The sequence below is a fragment of the Ilyonectria robusta genome, assembly GCF_021365365.1.
Source record: "Ilyonectria robusta strain PMI_751 chromosome Unknown BGZ61scaffold_9, whole genome shotgun sequence".
Lineage (NCBI taxonomy): Eukaryota > Fungi > Ascomycota > Sordariomycetes > Hypocreales > Nectriaceae > Ilyonectria > Ilyonectria robusta.
The window spans coordinates 550,045-567,422 of NW_025764443.1; the positions used below are offsets into that span (position 1 = coordinate 550,045).

Below are 17,378 nucleotides of genomic sequence, written 5' to 3' on the forward strand. Positions count from 1 at the left end.
AAGAATAGACTTCCTGTCGGAAGTTTGGGTTGAGGGGGGGAGGCAATCCAAGCGATCTCTTGAATGTCGGGTCGAAATGATCATTTCTGGTTGGAAACGGAAACGCGACTTGATCCTACTCACGCGTTGCATCCATTAAACCAAGCTGTCCGTGGCTGAGGGATCTTGAAATTAGTAGCCAATCAGAGCCCTGGTTCTTCCTCACCGCCTGCCAGGGGCCCCTGCAGAGGCTGGCAGAAAAAGTTCGAATAATACTTCGAGAACTTGGCATGGCTTCCACAAGACGCCAATACCATCACATCATACCGTATCTGGCCTTTTCCCAGGACCAAGCTCTGCGATGCTATACCCGGCACAATTGAGGGTAGTTGCCTTGCGCCGTCCATTTGCGACACGTCTTCGCGGCACCCAAAGTCCTTCCCGAATCCTAGTTCGTGCTTCAAGCCTTTCTGCGATCCACCGAGGAATCCGTACCTCCGAGCGAGTCCAATACGGCGCGCCACGATCTTCCGGAGACTCGATCGATCGAAACCGACGTGATGGATCTGAAGTGAGGCCGAGGAGGAGTGGTTTTGCGGGTCGGGAGTCCCGGGGTTCGAAACCTGGCGGTCGATCGGACGGGAGATCAGGCAGGAGACCGTCCTTCAGTCGAGAACCTCAAGATGAGTTTGCATCAAAGTTTAATGCTCGAGCCGGTTCTGCACCAAGGAGGGGAGCTTCTTTCGGTCGAGAATCTCGAGATACCTTTGCCTCAAAATCTACGTCCAAGGCCATGGACGGTGCCTCCAACTGGCGTCAGCAGCAAAAGCTACGGAAGAAACTTGCAAAGAAAAAGGAGGAGGAAGATGAGGAAGACGAGGAGTACCGCAGGACCCGCAGAAAGCGATTTACAGACTCTGAGTTCTCTTTCGGCAAGAAGAGCTTGGTTTACCGACTGAAGTACGGCGATCTTAAAGAAACGGCCGCCAACCTGGACTTGCAAGAACCCGTCCGGCCTAGATCGTTCCGCGATGCCAGGCGTGACAATGCGCGCGATGAGCGAGAGGCAAGGGAAAAGGGCCGCGCTAGTTTGAGTGAGGAACTAAGACGAAGCGAGCGACGAAGCGACAGTGATGGGGATTCTCGCGATACATCTTCTCCGTTCCGCTCAAGACAGACTGAGCAGCGAACCGATCGCGATGGGGGGTATCCTGGTTCGTCGGCTCCCATGGGCTCAAGGCAATTCGAACGACGAAGTAGCGGCGGTGGAGGATTCCGCGACGGTGCGAGGAGCTCAAGACACACCGAGCGACGAGGTGACGGCGACGAGGAATATCACGACTCGATGCCGATTCGCGGGCGCAAGAAGGAGATGATGCCCATGACGATCAAGTACACCACTGCTGCGTCCCAATTCTTATATGGAAGGTCGGTTGTCAAGGCAGCCCTTGAGCAAGGAAGGCGAAAGCTCTACAACCTCTATATTTACGGCGGAGAGAACCGGAAAGACTCCAAGGACAACACCATCATGACCCGGCTAGCCAAGAAGCACAATATCCCCATCACCATCGTTCCCAACCACGAGCAGCGCATCATGGACAAGATGAGCATGGGTCGACCTCACAACGGCTTTGTGCTTGAAGCATCACCTCTTCCACAACTCCCCATTAGGGCCTTGGGAAGACTGGAAGAAACTACGACCAGATTGGGATTCCACGTTGAACTGGACTTCCAAATGAAGGAGGAGGAGGCCATCAACGGGACCGACACATTTGTTCGACGTGCCAACGATGTCATGCCCAAGCCTTTCGTTCTGTTGTTGAATGAGATTCTTGACCCTGGAAACCTGGGAGGCATTCTCCGTACAGCCAGTTATCTTGGCATTGATGCCGTCGGTATTACTACTCGCGGCTCCTCGACCCTGACACCCGTCGTCCTCAAGTCGGCGGCGGGTGCGGTGGAAGAGATCTCGTTGTTCACCGTGGATGACCCCCTCACATTTATGGAGGAGTCGAGCAAGGCAGGATGGAAGACCTTTGCGGCAGTTGCACCGCCGGACAGGAAGCTGGTCCGAAAGCATGGTGACAAGTTCATCTCAACAGATGCTATCGAGGCCAAGAGCCCGCTCAATGAGCACCCCTGCATCCTTGTTCTCGGCAATGAGGGACATGGACTATCAAAGCCGCTCAAGATGGCCGCCGATCACGAGTTGTCTGTGCCGCGATTCGTCCAGGGCAGTTGCGTGGACAGTTTGAACGTCAGCGTTGCAGCTGGACTTTTGTGTCATTCTTTTGTCAAAGAAGTCGAGGTTGCGAAGAAGGTTGAGCAGAACGTCGAGCAAAATGTTGTCTCCGATGAGACGCAGCAGGTCATTGACTTGGTGGCGAAGTTGGAGATGAAAGACGAAAAGAAGGAAGAAACGCCGCTGTCCGAGGTGGAAGAGGCGACTCAAGAGCAAGAGCCAGAGGAAAGAATCATCGAAAAGAAAGCAGAGGAGAAGAAGCCAGAAAAGGAGATGGACTTGGGCTTCTAAACGACCAAAACCACCATGTACCACATATCATGACACCACTACACACCCCTGTATTATACCTAGGCCCATGTTCATGAGGAATGAGCCACTGACATGTAAACCAAAATCTTGTATAATAGGATGACCATGTATAGATATAGATTTGAGATGAATCTTACGCACTCGACTTCCCAAACAATGCTGGTTTGATTGCGATTGTGATATAAAAGCGTATGAAGCTTGCCTGTTCTGGTGGTGCATGTGCAGGTGCAGGCGCATGACGTCGTCGGGCTGTCGCCATGAGACCTAAACTGGAATGACAACCACCGCACTCATGTCAGATTAGCCGTATCATTTTTTCCTGATTCAAACCCATCTTGCCAAGGTACAAAAAACCTTCACTTTCAAATCTCAGCCAGTTTTGTCGTGTTGTTCTGAGCGATTCGCGGGGAACGCAATACACCAAATCCGACACGCCGGGGCCTGGTTTCGGGCGTCGCCCAGCCACCCAATTGTTTACCAACGGAGCACGAGCTGCCACGCCACATCGGCAGAGTCGGGCAGCTCCTTGTGCGTCAGACGATTCCTCCACCGCCATGATATAAATATCTTCCAGCAGGACAGGTCTGCATTTCTTTTCTCCCGGACTAGCTCACCGATTGGACCAGATTCAGCGGTGTAGACCGAGCCGTCGAGCTGCGAGGTCCAAACTCCCATAGGCTCTGCAGTGCAACATCGCCAGAGCTTCAAGACGACGCTACGCAAAGTCCACCATTTTCCTGGGCCAAATTCCTGGGCCAAGTCAGGAGAGTAGCCCGCAACCATGAGGCCCTTTTCGGCTTTCTTCGCGTTCCCTGTATCCCTCCTCGTGCTTGTATCGCAAGTCGCAGCCGACAATTCCGCACCCACGGCAATCAAGAAGCTCGCGCCCGACTCCAACGAGAAACTCCTTGCTGAGCACCTCGCCTTCGCCGCCATCCCCGTGCTCTCTCCCCGCGACGCAGCCGCAGCCGCCATCTCGTTCCTCGACGAGCACGGCGAGACCATTGATGGCACTACGCGCTACCGGCCGGCATTTGCCCGCCACTTCGACGATGCCGAGTACAACGTGCTGCGCCGGGCGGCCGAGGCGCTGACGCTGTTGCAGCGGAGGGAGGCGTGTCCCGAGGGCACCACCAGCTGCTCCAATATCAACGCGTCGAACAAGTGCTGCCAGGAGGGAACATACTGTGTCTCTGTTGAAGACTCGAGCGTCGGCAATGTCGCCTGCTGCCCCGACCAGGCGACATGCGGGGGAGGGGTTGGCGCCTGTCCTTCTGGTGCAACGAGCTGCTCCGAGGAACTTGGTGGTGGATGCTGTATTCCGGGATACGTGTGCGAGGGTGCCGGCTGTGAGTCGACCCTGAGATATTGATCCGCCTTGACGGAAATGCTAACAAGGGTGAAGGCGTCCCGAGTGCTTCTGCAACACTCTCCCACACCAGCACCAGCACCAGCACGACGGTCCAGAGCTCTACGCAAGAGCAAGTTGAAACGACGACCACCGAGGAGTCTTCAACTACCACAACCCAAGCTGAGACGACTTCAGACGAAGAGACGACTACCACCGAGACAGCCACCGAGACCATCACAGGAACCGCCACGGGCGTCCCCCCGTTCCGTCCAACCCAAGCTGACACGACAACCTCAACTAGCGCCAGCTCCGATACGCAGACCGGCTGTCCCACGGGTTACTACGGCTGTCTAGCAACACACGGGGGCGGCTGCTGCCGCACCGATCGTGACTGTAACACGTACGACTGCCTAGCTCCGTCCACCACCCTCGTCTCCGATGGCGTCACCATCGTGCTGCTCGCCACCGACGCTCCTCCAGCCGCCGACGCTACTTCCACCTGCGCGGACGGCTGGTTCATGTGCGGCACCGACGCAGGCACGGTGGCGGGGTGTTGTCCTAGCGACTACGACTGCGGGACGGCGAGCTGCTTCACCGTTTCGGCCAGCCGGACGGCCAAAGTGCAAAAGCAATTCCCGGACGCGGGTTCGGCGACGCAAGGAAGTCCACGGGCGTTTCTGGGGGGAGTCCTCGGGGCCCTGTGCCTCTTGATTGTGATGTGAGGGCAAAAATGCATGTTACGACATGCGATAGAGCCTGGATGTTCGATTCAAGTACATAGACAAGGTAAATATGGGCTGAGGAAATTAGGCTGTGATGGAAGATGTTGAGATGAATTATGTTTGAGAAGACAACGATACCCACGTATCAAAATAATAGATGAAATTGCTTTGGAGGCTGAGGCTTGAGGAAGGGACGCGCGTGGGCTGGGCTGAACACAATCAGGTATGGCATTGGACTTAAATGTAGAAGAAGGATCATTCGAATCCCCTCCAATATCACAAATATCAGCGTCCATGTTGTTGGTTTGGTAAATACCATTTATTTCTTAACAAGCTATCGGCTGCTTTGACCCACTCCACTCTCCTTGGAGACATGGATAGTCCTCTTTTTACAACCTCCATCATCGCGCTTGATCATCATCGTTCGTCAACATCGTCAAATACAGCCCATGGTCCATCCGTTTCAGGTGTCCATTCTTTACTCGGGCATGTGGGTGAAGGGCTTGGCCAGGTGCTCCTGGCAGAAGGGGAGCTTGCTGACGGTCCAGATCTCGGTATCCTAGTGGGCAGTGTCAATTTCTTTACTAAATGTAGAGAGCCGCGGGAGATACGCACAGGCTTGAGGTTCTTCTTCAGCTCAGTCTCGAGAGTACCGGCCTTGAGGGCGATGATCTCGGGGGCGGCATCGGGGTCGTGTGCGATGGGGGAGCCGCACTCGGAGCAGAAGAGACGGTGGACAACCTTTCCGGAGGAGCCCTTGGAGCCGGAGTAGGTCTTGACGGGGCCGTTGATGGTGAGCTTGTCCTTGAGAACGACAGCGACAAGGGCTGGGGTGTAAGGTTAGCCGAGAGCTCTCCGAAGAGGAATCCGACAAACGCCAGAACCAGGAAGCATCTCTAAATCAGTACGTACAGTAGGTCGAACCGCTCTGGCGTTGGCAGTCGTCGCAGTGATCGTAGCCGACAAGGAGAGGTGCCTCCATGTCCACCGTGTAGGTGGTGGCCTTGCAGAGGCAGTGTCCGGAAATAGGCATGATGATTATATATGTCCAAAGACGAGAAAGAAGCTAGATTTAAGAGATAAAAGGGTCAACAGCTGTGTAAATCCGTGAAAGAGAACAATGGGAGTTGGGAGGAATGAGAGGAAGGGAGCCCGGAGCTATGGGGGGGAGCTCTAGATGAAGCTTTTGAGGGCCTTAGCGGGGTAAGGCATGGCAGGTACCTAGTGAGATTGGCGCGAGCGATTGGAAGCTCAGAATGGTGGGGCAGCGATTGGATGACGTTGAGGAGTCTGGGCAAAAAGCGACGGCGACACGGGGGCGGTAGGTTGGGCTATAGACGATTGGGCGAAAGGACGGTGACGGCGTGAGAGTTGCGAGGGGTGGGTGAATGCGCTGCAGGTCTCAACTCAACATGGAAATAGATTGGCGGGGGGGCTGAGAGTCGAGATGATGCAGAGTCTTTATAGCGGCGCGGTGTCTATCATGGAGCTAAGAAGATTCCATAGAACAGGGCAGCAAGGATTGCCATCTCTCGTCTTCGAGTTTGGCTGGCTCATTGGGAAGCGCCGGGTTGCGTCGCGATTGCGACGGGATCTCGACCCTCTCGTCAGCCTGAGCTCATAGTGCCCGCACAACCCCAGCATTGACGCAGCTCGGTTGGTGATGTTTGGGAATGTCGGCGAGCATTTCCGCTGCATCTCAAGTGTTAGTGCGGGTACAGCCTGTGTCGAGAAGCAGCGTGTATTACTTGCCCACTAAGCCCAAGCCGAGTACTCCCAAGAAGATTCCACATAGGTCCTCATCTAACAATCCTCATTTGTGTCTGACAACAGACAAGCCAGCCCAGCCATTTGTCATTTGCATCGACGTCGTTGTCCACATCCAACCACACTCTGTCATCCTTGGAAGCGCAGGAAGCGGGGCTCAGAATTTGGAATTGTCGAGCAGACACGAGCGGCGCTTCTCGTTTTAGTGGCGGACGGATCCATGCTGGCGCCCCCCTTCAAATTGATGTAATGCAGGACTGATGCTGGTGAGGTGCCTTCGTTTCGCCAACTTCAGTCCAGCTTGCATGGTATGAGATCCGAAGGAGCCGCATCCTTCTGCTCCTGCACACATGGAGCAAAAACATTCCAATTCATGGCTTGCTGATGATGATTGAACGCGTCTGTAAGCAGCCACTCTGGCTGACCATGGCTGGCGGGGGCCTTCGTCATCGCCAAGCTTGGAGATGCCAAGCGAAGCGATTGGTTGTTGCGGGGAGCGCATCCGGTTGCCAGTTTAGGCCGGGAGTTTCCCCCACAATCAACCAACTCAAGTGCAACAATTCCAAATTGTGCTCGGGATATAACATGCCCACAGTCGGGCTCGTCAACAATGACTTGATAGCTTCAATCCCTTGTCTAGGCATGCCACTAATCGTGTCATCGTGAGAGTGGCGGAAAATCTCTGTCCCTGCTGTTCACTCCGTCATGACACACTCTTGATTGTCCGGCTGATGAGGGACGCCAGCATCCATGATGCCCCTGTTCTGCCAACAAGCTCCATCAGCCCGAGTAGTTCCGTGCTTCCGACCGCAAAACGGTCAGCGATGAACAGTCGGGCTACGGCCGATCTATACTCCTTCTTCAACCGTACATCGTCCTGTCCCAACACGTACGCATCCATCGAGGAGATACGAAAGCCTCGAATGTCCGTCATCGTATGTGTACTGGGTAAGGAAGTTGCAGCAGATGTAAGCGGTCTCTCGATCTTCTGAGGTCGGCATCGCAGGTTCTTGATCAACTGAAAGCAAAGGTAATCAACTAGGTTCGACGCTTGCAATGGCGGTGCAGCCTTCTTCAGGAAGATCTTTGGCAATAATTCCGGCTTGTCGACCCAAACAGTATGACTCTCGGCTAGTTCACTGAACATGGCTTCGAAATCGTGAGCATAATGCACAAAGCGCGAGTAGAACACCGGTGTCAGTATCTTGATCTCAGCGTGCTCCGCGGTCTTGAGTGCTTCCGTGGACGAAGGAGAGGCAAACATCTCTTCGGCAGGGCCTGAGATCCCGCTTGGGATATACTTGATAACAATAGGACTCGGGGATTGATTAACGAGATGGCGGAGGTATTTTCGGAATACTTCTTCCAATTTCTTCTCTGTGTTGTCGGCAAGGCGCCCCATGCTCTCCCTCAGAGGCTCGGGTCGATACCAGACATGAAGCCTACGCTTGAAGAACAAGACAGCAGCTTCCTTGACGATTCTCGGGAATGTGAAAAATCCAACCCAGAACCAACCAGCAAGAAAATTTGTTTTCCGGACAACGTTCATAGTGCTAGGCTCAATTGCGTCCCCTTCCGAAAAGAGTCGCGCAACAAGTTTTGGATGTCCCTTAGATGACACCAGGTTTATCGTGACATCTATCCCGAGGAAGCCTTGCATGTCGGGGCCTAGAGGGTCGCTCGCGAGGAGTGAATAGGATCCCTGGCGAGAATTGAAGGGCGATACATGGAAATCCTTTGCCCAGGCACCCTTTATCCGAGGACGGGACGCCTCTTCTCCATCAGGGGCGCCAGGATAATGGAGGTTCTTGGCCTCGGCCTCAAAGTCTCTCTCGACTAGGTATGGGCGCCTCTCGCCAAAGGTATTGTTGACTTCTAGTACAATTGCTGAGAGAACTCTTTCCTGTGAATAAAGAAACCAGAAGGAGACTGGATTGAAGTGGTAACCCAAAAACCTGGCCGCAGTGACGAGATAGGCATGAGGATACAGCGATGGGTCGACATCCTGCTTGAGATCAGCCTTTGTTCGATGGATATTGTCTGCTGTCTAACCTGGGACCTAAGGTAGTTATCCAACTTGCCACGCAAACCAAGGTCAGCACCTCCGCGCTGGAGGTAATCGACAGGATTTACATCGAACCAAGCTCTCAGACCAAAGGTGAAAGAGAACCAGGAGCTGGGTTTCCCAGATACATCGGCGGAAATAATGCCATTGGCATTTCCTGAGAAACCCACAGGGACTCCGACGACAAGATACGAGTACGAGAAGCAATGCTTCTTGGGAAAGAATCGGGTGTGCGATGTACGACTGGGAATCAGGTATGGGCTACCGAGGCCATCCCAAGTCGTCTCACTGGTTGAAAAACCCAATCTGTAGATCCGATGGCTGAAAACAAGGGTCGCGATCGCAAGCCCGGCGAGAAGACCGGCAAAAAAACCGAGACGTTGAATGTCGACCCTTGGGATGAGTGAGGTTAAGACTGAAGCATGCTGCCAACCTACCAAGCCGAGAACAATGCACAGGTCCAGCTCACATCCACAAAGCGCATAAGAGGCCAAGACGAGACAAGCCAAGCAGGTGAGCAGAGACGGGGGCCAACCCTCCAGTAGGCGGTCCAGATAGTCTCCAGCGAGAACCACCGGCAGAAGCGGCGAGTCCTCGGACACTCCGTCCATGAGATGGTTGGTGAGTTGCTCAGGGCATGCGTATCATTGAGGTGAGCTGGAACTTGACTCTCCTTCTGTGAGAGTCTCGGGTGGATAAGAAAGGAGGAGAAACGAATGGGACACAGAGTCGGAGAGATTTACAATGTCCCCCTTTGACATCCGTCTGAGTCTAGAGGTATGTGTCCATCAAGGTGCTATGGCACAATGAAGCCCCATCGAAGCTGCAAGTCGAGACACCTTAGTCATCACCTTTGGATTCTTGGGACTAGGTATGAGCGCATCACTCGGCAAAGTCGCGGGTCCCGCATTGTCGTCATCGTTTTTAGAGTGCGTCAGGCCGAGAATCAAATTCCCTTGGGATTGATTATTATGTCAGCCGGAAAGAATCTGAGGACATGGCAAGGATGTGGTAAGGACAAGGACAGGACAAGGACAAGACAAGCATCACCGGCATTGCCGTACCCGATCTCCGACAACCCGAGAAAAGAGGGAGATGTGAGGCAGCCCGGAAGAGCTACGGGCTTGTTGGTGCCCAGCAAAGCCCAGGAATCGACTCAGCGCCTCACAGTGGCAGAGTGGCAGGGCTCACTCCCCTCCCTCACCAACCAGCCAGCGTCTAGCACCTTCCACAGGGCACGGCATGGCCGCAGGGGGACCGTGCAGCGAGGGTGAGCCAGAGTGAGCCATCCTCCAGCCACGCGGTGGCGCTGCTCTCCCTACCTACCTTACAGCGCACGAGACACTGCGCCTCCACAGCCTTAATAACGGCGGGCAGCCAAACGGAGAGGCCACCACCCACCCCCGCCAAATTCCCTTTCAGGCCATTCTGTCCCGCCGATTGACTCAGGCCCCCGCGACGCTGCTTTCCATCAGCTTCTCCATAAATTCTTCCCTCTCGGCCTTTATCTTTGCTCTCAACTCCTCCATTCAACGCCCGTCAACACTCGCAAACCACTTCGACTCATCCTCACGAACTACTCGCTTCTCACCTCGCTCGTAACACATACTCGCCTCCAACAACACCCCCACCAACCGCAAATATGGATGACTGGGATACCGCCACCAAAATCGGCAGCCGCGCTCGTGGCAACGGTGCTTCGCAGCGCGAGACTGTTGTCCGAGGAAACGCTGCCCTCAACGCTGCTCAGCGAAGCGGTGGTGTTATCGGCACTGAGAAGAAGTACGCTTCTGCCAACGCTGTAAGTCTCTCCCAGTATCCTCGCTCTAGTACTTGCCTCGCCCACTTGGGCTTGTTTTCCCTCATTGTTGCCGCTGCCCCACCAGGAACCTGCCTGAGGTGGCTTTGCATCAGACGGTTTTATCCATCATGACATGTGTCAAGAAATCAACTGACAATCGATTGCTTGCAGGTCTCCAAGGGTGGCGACGGCCAGCGCCTGACCAAGGTCGACCGCTCCGACGATATCATCAAGCCCAACACCGTTGGCAAGGAGGTCGGCGATGTCATCTCCCAAGCCCGGCAGAAGATGGAGCCCAAGATGACCCAGAAGGATCTCGCCACTCGCTGCAACACCACCCAGTCCATCGTCGCCGACTTCGAGCGAGGCTCTGCCCCGCCCGACCAGAAGGTGCTCACCTCCATGGAGCGCGTGCTCAACGTCAAGCTGCGTGGCAGTGACATTGGAGCCCCCAAGTTCCCCAACAAGAAGAAATGAGTGGATAATGAACGTGGGATATGAATTGTAAGAGAGCGCACCAGGGCCGAGTCGAGCGTAGCGAAATGATATCTTGGCTGGGAATCCGGGAGTTTCGTGTGGGCTGTCACGACATTTTTATGACATGGGTGCATGAGACTCGATGAGACGGGTGAGGTTAGATGGCTATGGAGAAGGAGCGGGCTCTTGCCACTCGGTAAAGATGCCCCATATCGTCAGGATGCCTGATGGATGATGCCTACATACAGCTAGCTATTTGAATCAAAATCCCCGTCCAACATAACAAGTTTGTGTATCAATGAGTGAGTGATTTCTCGGCAACACAGAGGCCTTGACACATAGACCCAGGGCCGCTGAACAATCGCGACCAGATTTCCTCTCAAGGAACCCAAATGACTTCAACTCATGCGTCTACTATCCGCTAAAAAGCCTCCATCCTTTGGTTTCCCAGTGTTTGCAACCCATTTGTCGGGTTGTGCAGTAGGGGTCCAACATTGTAACCACACACCAACGTCAACATAGATGTATCATCTACTACGCACCCGACGGGACACTTGCCGCACATATTGGACTTGGGTTGGCACTGTGACATCTCGATTCGAGCATGCTGCAGGCTTGTGGCGGGGCTGCACAAGGATCATGGGCAGCCCAGCCCACCCGTACTTCGAGGCTGCCGGGAGGCATCCCATCTTGCCTTAAAGTCCGTTTTCCATGACAGCCGGTTTCAATCATCAGGTTGCGCTTGTAATTGTAGTGCCCTCGGAGGGTCAGTTCAAGTTTTAAATACGGTCTAATAAGGGTGGCTCTAACACACGAAACAGTGCTCATGGCCACACAATTGCCTGATGACCGTTTGACAAACGAAGATATTGAGTGACTATGATTGAAGAGACAATGGAGTTTCTGGGCCATCGAAGAATGAAAATTAAACAGAACTTCATGCCTTGGTAAACTAACACTAAGTAGAAGGATTTGTTTGACGTAAATGAAGACATAGTCAAGTTCTTGAAGTGGGGTGTAGTTGGCCTGATTAAAACGAAGTGCTTCAAAGTAAATAAATAAAAATTTAATGAGGTATATATGCTATAAAAAAATAGATATCTAACCAATTCACTAGAATAATAGCTAATTATCATCAGGATGGCAGTACATATTTATATGTGCGAATAGCAATACTCATTCTTCATTATCCGGGGAGTTGAACTTAATTCTTTTCGATAAATTTAGCACAGGACCCGTAGGTACCTAAGCTATGGCGGCCATGTCACAGATACACCAGCCAGTGAGCCAACAACTCGGGACAGAAACTGTTCACACAGCTACGTAAACATCAACTTCCTCTAATGACAAGGTCCCTAGGTATTGTTTTTGAGGGATCAGATGATAAGAGCGTAAAATCAGGACGAAGCTACAGGGTAGCCACATCACATCGAGAAGATTCCATATTTCTCGCTAAGGTTCCGATCGTCTAACAGCCATGCGCCTATCATAATAGTCATTCCATGCACCGTTACGCCAGATTATGCCGACACCTTGGCGCTATACTTTGTCGCCGCCTTGTCGAACAGTGCGCTCTTCTCCTCCAAGTCCACCAGGAATTGATGCTTAGGGTTGACCTTCTTGAGGATCCTAGAGGCTGTAAGCAGGTGTGTTACAAGCTCAGGGGGGAAACATACTCAGTTTGCTCTGTAGCATCGATTCCAGAGATGATGTTCAGCACCAACAGGTTGGCAATGGCATCGGCGTGCTCGGCGTCCTTCTGAAGGGCTTGCTCCAACGCGGCCTGGGCCTCCTCCAATCTACCAAGGTGGACTTCGCAAACCGCCTGGGAGACAAGAGTCCGGACCGACGATGTGGCGGCGGCTTGGGCGAGCTCCTCGAATACGTAAAATGCCTGTTGATACTTCTCTCCACCCTGGACGGTGTTAGTAAACATCCAACATTGTAGAGACAAAATTCATACCACTCTCAATCCAACCCATGACTCTGCCAAGTTCACCAGCAGGCTATCCTGGGCCCATCTTCGAGCGCCGGTAACTTCCTTGATGGCAAGGTCGGTTCGGTTTTGTTGCAGGTGGATCTGGGCAATCAAGGCGACGGCATCAACTAGTCGACGTGTCAGTGCAAGCCCGATATTCAGAGAGAGAAAGGTAAAGAGCCCAAGTTCAACTTACGGCTTCCCTGGTGTTGCGACAGCAGCGCGAGCGCTTCCTCGGGCTTGCCAGAAGCCTGGAGCACTGATCCACCGACGATCTGGACAGTCGCATTGTCGGCTGACGATGCAGCCAACTTCTCAACCGTCTTGAGCGCAGAGTCGGTCTTGCCCAAGGTGTACTCGGCGAAAGCTCCTAGAGCCTGGAGATCTGGCTCCTGCTCTCCCTTCACATCGGCAAGGACATCTTCGGCCTGGCCAAGGGCAAGCTGAGCTCGGAGAGTGAGGACGCGCACCGGCAGGGCGTTGTCAGGGGAGAAGGACGAGGTGTCGAAGTCGATGACTTCCTGGTACTGGCCCTGGTGGAAGTGGTTGTGAATGTTGATCAATTCGCCCTCGGTCGAGTAGGGATCCATCTTGGCGGTAGTTGTGAATTCGGCTGTATTTACAAGAATGCGGTTCCGTCCCGTCGCTAAAGAACACCTTGGTGATGCTGCCAGCGAGATCCAATGGTGGGGTCCTCCTTTCATGGGTCCGAGCTCCCCTACAATGTACGTAGCCACACCGAGGTGAGGCGTCGGCCGTTGACACCCCGTAAATCAGGCCGCATTCGTGGCTGGTACACGCGAGAGCCACATCGCCCGATCAGGCATGGCGCCGACCCTAGTTGCCCACAAAGCGAGAAATCACCAAAACCTCCCAATTTCGCACTGACTTCGGAACTTTGCATCACCAAACACCCAAAGGAACGGCACCCGCACAACGTCGTCAAAATGGTACGTCGGAACAACAATCCAAAGCCCCTAACCCTCTCGAACAGAGAGCCGCATCCATCATTCTTTAGAGCAATGCGACAATCGACTCCCCGCACGATGACAGACAGTCTTGATTTGGGAAGTGGGATGAAGTTTTGAGGCGCCGGCACAAAACGATCTTGCGCGACCACCGACCAGCCAGCTGCGAACAACGAAGAAGACCGTCGACGTGGACTCTTCCGCCGTCGAGCGCAATTCGAATATTGACACGAACACCCATACCATGACTGTCTCGTGCGGGAGGCCGATAGCCATTCTCTACTCGGATGGATGCGTGATGGCTAGACGCACAATTTGCAGGCCGCTGACTTGATGGATCACACAGGTCAACATTCCCAAGACCCGAAACACCTACTGCAAGGGCAAGGAGTGCCGCAAGCACACCCAGCACAAGGTGACCCAGTACAAGGCCGGCAAGGCCTCGCTCTTCGCCCAGGGAAAGCGACGATACGACCGAAAGCAGTCCGGTTATGGTGGTCAGACCAAGCCTGTCTTCCACAAGAAGGCCAAGACCACCAAGAAGGTTGTGTTGCGATTGGAGTGCGTCAAGTGCAAGACCAAGCTGCAGTTGTCGCTGAAGCGTTGCAAGCACTTCGAGCTGGGGTATGTGATCCGCGTGTTCTTGAGATCCGTCTTGATGCTAACAACCTGTGTAGTGGTGACAAGAAGACGAAGGGCGCTGCTCTGGTGTTCTAAATGCATTCTGTTTTGGGTCACCATTTCTCATGCTTCTCCTTGGGGGCATTCGGGCATCATGGACACTGGCGAAGGGAGGTACATGTCCTCGGTTGAGGAATGTTTCATAGGGAGTGAATAAAAGAACATCTCTGTGCCTGCATCTTTGGTTTCCACCCTACGTGCCTGAAATGAGCTTAGATGGCAGCTTCCATGAGCATCAAAACCGCAGCGTTTCCCCAATATGGTCCCGCGTGGGGACCATATTCCCCGCTGCCACAAACGTTTTTGCAAACGAAACTTAGAAACTCATCAGCATCTCACACTTGGTTCGCCATTTAAACATCACGTTGATTTCGTCTCCTGTTGTCGAGGTCGACCCTCATCTATGATCTACCACGTGGCTAGTCTAGAATCCTTCTCCCAGCATGATGGTTCGGCCACCTCCGTACCAAAGAGCGCCATTTCGAGCGTCAAGCCCTCTTTCCTGGCCGACAACCCACTCTCCAACGAAATCGGAGTCTGAGTTATCCCAAACTTCCTTCTCCAGCCACTCGTTGATGCTGTCAATAGCCTCGATCCACTTCTCCCTCTTCTCGGGGGTATCGTGATCGTCGTGGTTCAGATACCGACCAAGAGTGATGTGAGCACTGGGAACTTGGTATCTCGACCCAACCTCAATGCCGGCATCCTGGATCTGGTCGAATACATCGCGGCGAAGGTGGTGATAGGTGTACGAATCGCCTTCCGTAATGCCCTCCTTGATCACAGGCCCGACCGGCTCTGGCGAGAGGGGAGACTCTCCCGAGGCAGGGACGAATGAAAGGGCAAAGGCGGACAAGTCGTATGAGACCATGGGCTTGACGATCCGCGATCTGTGCGAGAATGGGTAGTTTACGGTGTTTGGGATCGCTGGTCGCAAGGTAGAGACCAGAGCGGCGATCTCCTCCGGGGTCTTGGAGAATGCAACTTCAAGCACGGTCATGTGCATTCTATGAGCGGGCATCATCCAAACGCCTGCCAAGTGTGTTAACTACTGCTTTATAGAGTTATTCGATGTACTCACTAGGGGCGGCTTTCTTCAGCAACTCCTGGACTTTCACCGCCAGCTCAATAACATGGTTAGGCGGTCTAGCCCAGAAAACCATGCAGTTCCGCTCATCACGAAAGCCAGGCTGGACGGTTGGGACTTCCAGTCTGAGAAGATACTGGTCAATGACAAGTTCTTTGAAATCGGAAGCCAGAAACTTTTTTTTTTGCTGGGCGTTTCTCTTGGTCCGGTGAGCAGAGTAGAGAGCTTGAATCTCAGCCTAACATCATGGCCTCAAGTTAGCAGGTACATTGAGCGAGACGTGCTTGGAAGCCCACTCACGGGCTTTTCGTCACAAGCTTTGATCAAGGCCATGTACGGGTTCTCTCCAGGCTTAAGTACAATGCCCGAGAGGTCCTCGAGCTTGTTCTGTGCGTCAGGCAATGGGAGTTGTCCGGTCATTTTGGAGGCTGAAGTTGCAATCGACTCAAGTTTCTCAAACCAGAGGCTGTTCTATCCAGAAGCAAAGCTGAAGCGACTCTAAGGAGATGTTGCGGTGAATGCAATAAAATCTAGAGTGTCGTCGGGGCATCTAAGTTATTTGTACTCGGCAGCTTGTTGCAGTAGTGACTCTGAAGTTCACGTGGAGATAATGTGAGATGACTAAGAGCTGTCTGCCGCGCAACATGTAATTTTACCATGAGATGCTCCCCGTTCTTGGTTTCAGGTGCAAGAGCTAGCTATTATTACTTCCCGTGTTGCAAAGGGCGCAGGCTGATAATAGTTGTAAAGCCTTGGCAATTCATCTTGATGTGTGACTGTTGGGGTTAGAGGAAGAAACCCACATCTTGCTCAGCCTCCCCCTCGCCAGGTGAGCGATATTGAGGTGTCTATTAATGGAAGCTCAATTTGCGATGGGAAGAGGGAAATTAAAGCACAGAAACCAATTTCCCCAGCCGCTCTTTGATCGTGGGGACCCTCACTTTGATGTTTGACTCATCTGAACCTTTCGACTCGAATATGGCTAGCTGACAATCCTCCACCGCGACTCCGCTCGAGAACTGCACAACCAGAAAGTCCAGAGACGTCCCGGGTTCACCCAAAGTCGCCATTGGGGCATGCCACGTTCCAGCTCCATACGTCACAGCTTGCTTGCTCGTAGCCAGGAAGGCTTTCAGTCCCCGCAGGTCAGGCAATCCCCTCCCAGGTAGGCCGTCGCCACTGGGCACAGGGAGGCCTTCATCTGACGGCCCAGGCGGTAGAGTCGGTGCCACAATGACCAAGTAAGCCGAGGCGCTCGATGCCAGCGGGGCGAACGTCTGGGATGTAAATGGGTGTCGCTCCAGGACGCCAACGGTGAACTCGCCCTGCGAGGGGCTGCTCGTGGCTGCGAGCTGGCGAGTCCCACAGACGAATTGGCTCATGATAAGCTGGCCATCGCCGCTTGGTGCTTGGGCATACAGGTTCCGGGGCCGGCTGACGTGTCGATACTGGATTGCGGTGCCTTGGTTTGCGGAAACTCCGTCGTAGGGAAGCTGGCCGCCATGTGATGCGTATGTTGTGGGGTGTAGGTCTGGCCGAGGGTTGGTGACGACGTCGCCAAACGACGCAAACGCTTCCTGGGTCAGGGGCTCAGCGGTGATTTGGACACCAAGGTCTCCGATTTGTATTTCCACAGACATCTCGGTGGTGTTCGAATTTTCTTGGTGCGATTAATCGGTCAAGAGAGTAAAAGGACTCGTGGAATGACGGTTCCTATCTCGGTACAGTGAAATGTAAACAGTGTTTGCCCCACTGACACGGTCCCGGAAAGCGGAGATGCCCGTGCGAGAGTCGTTTGGTAGAGGGCACAATTGAGTTGCAGATATGTTTTAAAGTCCGATCGAGGGTTATATTTGATAATAATATATACTCGAAGCCAAATATTCAGTCAAATGCTGGTATTCTGGGCTAGAACCTAACGTGTGGGAAAGATGATAAGGGGGCTCAC

At 53.5% G+C, this 17,378-nt stretch overlaps 8 protein-coding genes across 8 annotated transcripts; 4 read left to right on the forward strand and 4 right to left on the reverse strand.

The window, feature by feature from the left end:
- The first annotated feature begins 286 nt into the window (after nucleotides 1-286).
- Nucleotides 287-2,687, forward strand: BGZ61DRAFT_451080 (uncharacterized protein). Its single transcript, XM_046245790.1, has one exon. The coding sequence runs from the start codon at nucleotides 341-343 to the stop codon at nucleotides 2,510-2,512; it is 2,172 nt and encodes a 723-aa protein (XP_046104684.1). The 5' UTR covers nucleotides 287-340; the 3' UTR covers nucleotides 2,513-2,687.
- Nucleotides 2,688-3,314: 627 nt separating this feature from the next.
- Nucleotides 3,315-4,606, forward strand: BGZ61DRAFT_351294 (uncharacterized protein; the record flags this gene model as incomplete). The annotated part of the gene is made up of 2 exons (XM_046240321.1): nucleotides 3,315-3,882; nucleotides 3,939-4,606. 2 exons carry the CDS (start codon nucleotides 3,315-3,317, stop codon nucleotides 4,604-4,606), a joined length of 1,236 nt encoding a protein of 411 aa, XP_046104685.1.
- Nucleotides 4,607-5,084: 478 nt separating this feature from the next.
- On the reverse strand, nucleotides 5,085-5,639 carry BGZ61DRAFT_532144 (Mss4-like protein; the record flags this gene model as incomplete). Its single annotated transcript, XM_046253829.1, has 3 exons — nucleotides 5,085-5,165; nucleotides 5,222-5,433; nucleotides 5,519-5,639. The coding sequence occupies 3 exons, from the start codon at nucleotides 5,637-5,639 to the stop codon at nucleotides 5,085-5,087; spliced, it is 414 nt and encodes a 137-aa protein (XP_046104686.1).
- A 1,029-nt stretch (nucleotides 5,640-6,668) lies between these two features.
- BGZ61DRAFT_577081 (uncharacterized protein) lies at nucleotides 6,669-9,049 on the reverse strand (the record flags this gene model as incomplete). The annotated part of the gene is made up of 3 exons (XM_046256239.1): nucleotides 6,669-8,378; nucleotides 8,426-8,722; nucleotides 8,876-9,049. 3 exons carry the CDS (start codon nucleotides 9,047-9,049, stop codon nucleotides 7,077-7,079), a joined length of 1,773 nt encoding a protein of 590 aa, XP_046104687.1. The 3' UTR covers nucleotides 6,669-7,076.
- Nucleotides 9,050-10,080: 1,031 nt separating this feature from the next.
- On the forward strand, nucleotides 10,081-10,716 carry BGZ61DRAFT_351055 (multi protein-bridging factor 1; the record flags this gene model as incomplete). Its single annotated transcript, XM_046240301.1, has 2 exons — nucleotides 10,081-10,239; nucleotides 10,411-10,716. The coding sequence occupies 2 exons, from the start codon at nucleotides 10,081-10,083 to the stop codon at nucleotides 10,714-10,716; spliced, it is 465 nt and encodes a 154-aa protein (XP_046104688.1).
- Nucleotides 10,717-11,849: 1,133 nt separating this feature from the next.
- Nucleotides 11,850-13,372, reverse strand: BGZ61DRAFT_451093 (coatomer epsilon subunit-domain-containing protein). The gene is made up of 4 exons (XM_046245791.1): nucleotides 12,891-13,372; nucleotides 12,680-12,822; nucleotides 12,393-12,631; nucleotides 11,850-12,345 (listed from the first exon to the last, which is right to left on the reverse strand). The coding sequence occupies exons 1-4, from the start codon at nucleotides 13,282-13,284 to the stop codon at nucleotides 12,237-12,239; spliced, it is 885 nt and encodes a 294-aa protein (XP_046104689.1). The 5' UTR covers nucleotides 13,285-13,372; the 3' UTR covers nucleotides 11,850-12,236.
- Nucleotides 13,373-13,585: 213 nt separating this feature from the next.
- Nucleotides 13,586-14,689, forward strand: BGZ61DRAFT_451095 (40s ribosomal protein L44e). The gene is made up of 3 exons (XM_046245792.1): nucleotides 13,586-13,644; nucleotides 14,009-14,286; nucleotides 14,340-14,689. Exons 1-3 carry the CDS (start codon nucleotides 13,642-13,644, stop codon nucleotides 14,377-14,379), a joined length of 321 nt encoding a protein of 106 aa, XP_046104690.1. The 5' UTR covers nucleotides 13,586-13,641; the 3' UTR covers nucleotides 14,380-14,689.
- A 1-nt stretch (nucleotide 14,690) lies between these two features.
- On the reverse strand, nucleotides 14,691-17,070 carry BGZ61DRAFT_505960 (ureidoglycolate hydrolase-domain-containing protein; the record flags this gene model as incomplete). The annotated part of the gene is made up of 4 exons (XM_046251852.1): nucleotides 14,691-15,375; nucleotides 15,425-15,668; nucleotides 15,731-15,874; nucleotides 16,333-17,070. 4 exons carry the CDS (start codon nucleotides 17,068-17,070, stop codon nucleotides 14,768-14,770), a joined length of 1,734 nt encoding a protein of 577 aa, XP_046104691.1. The 3' UTR covers nucleotides 14,691-14,767.
- Between the last annotated feature and the right edge of the window lie 308 nt (nucleotides 17,071-17,378).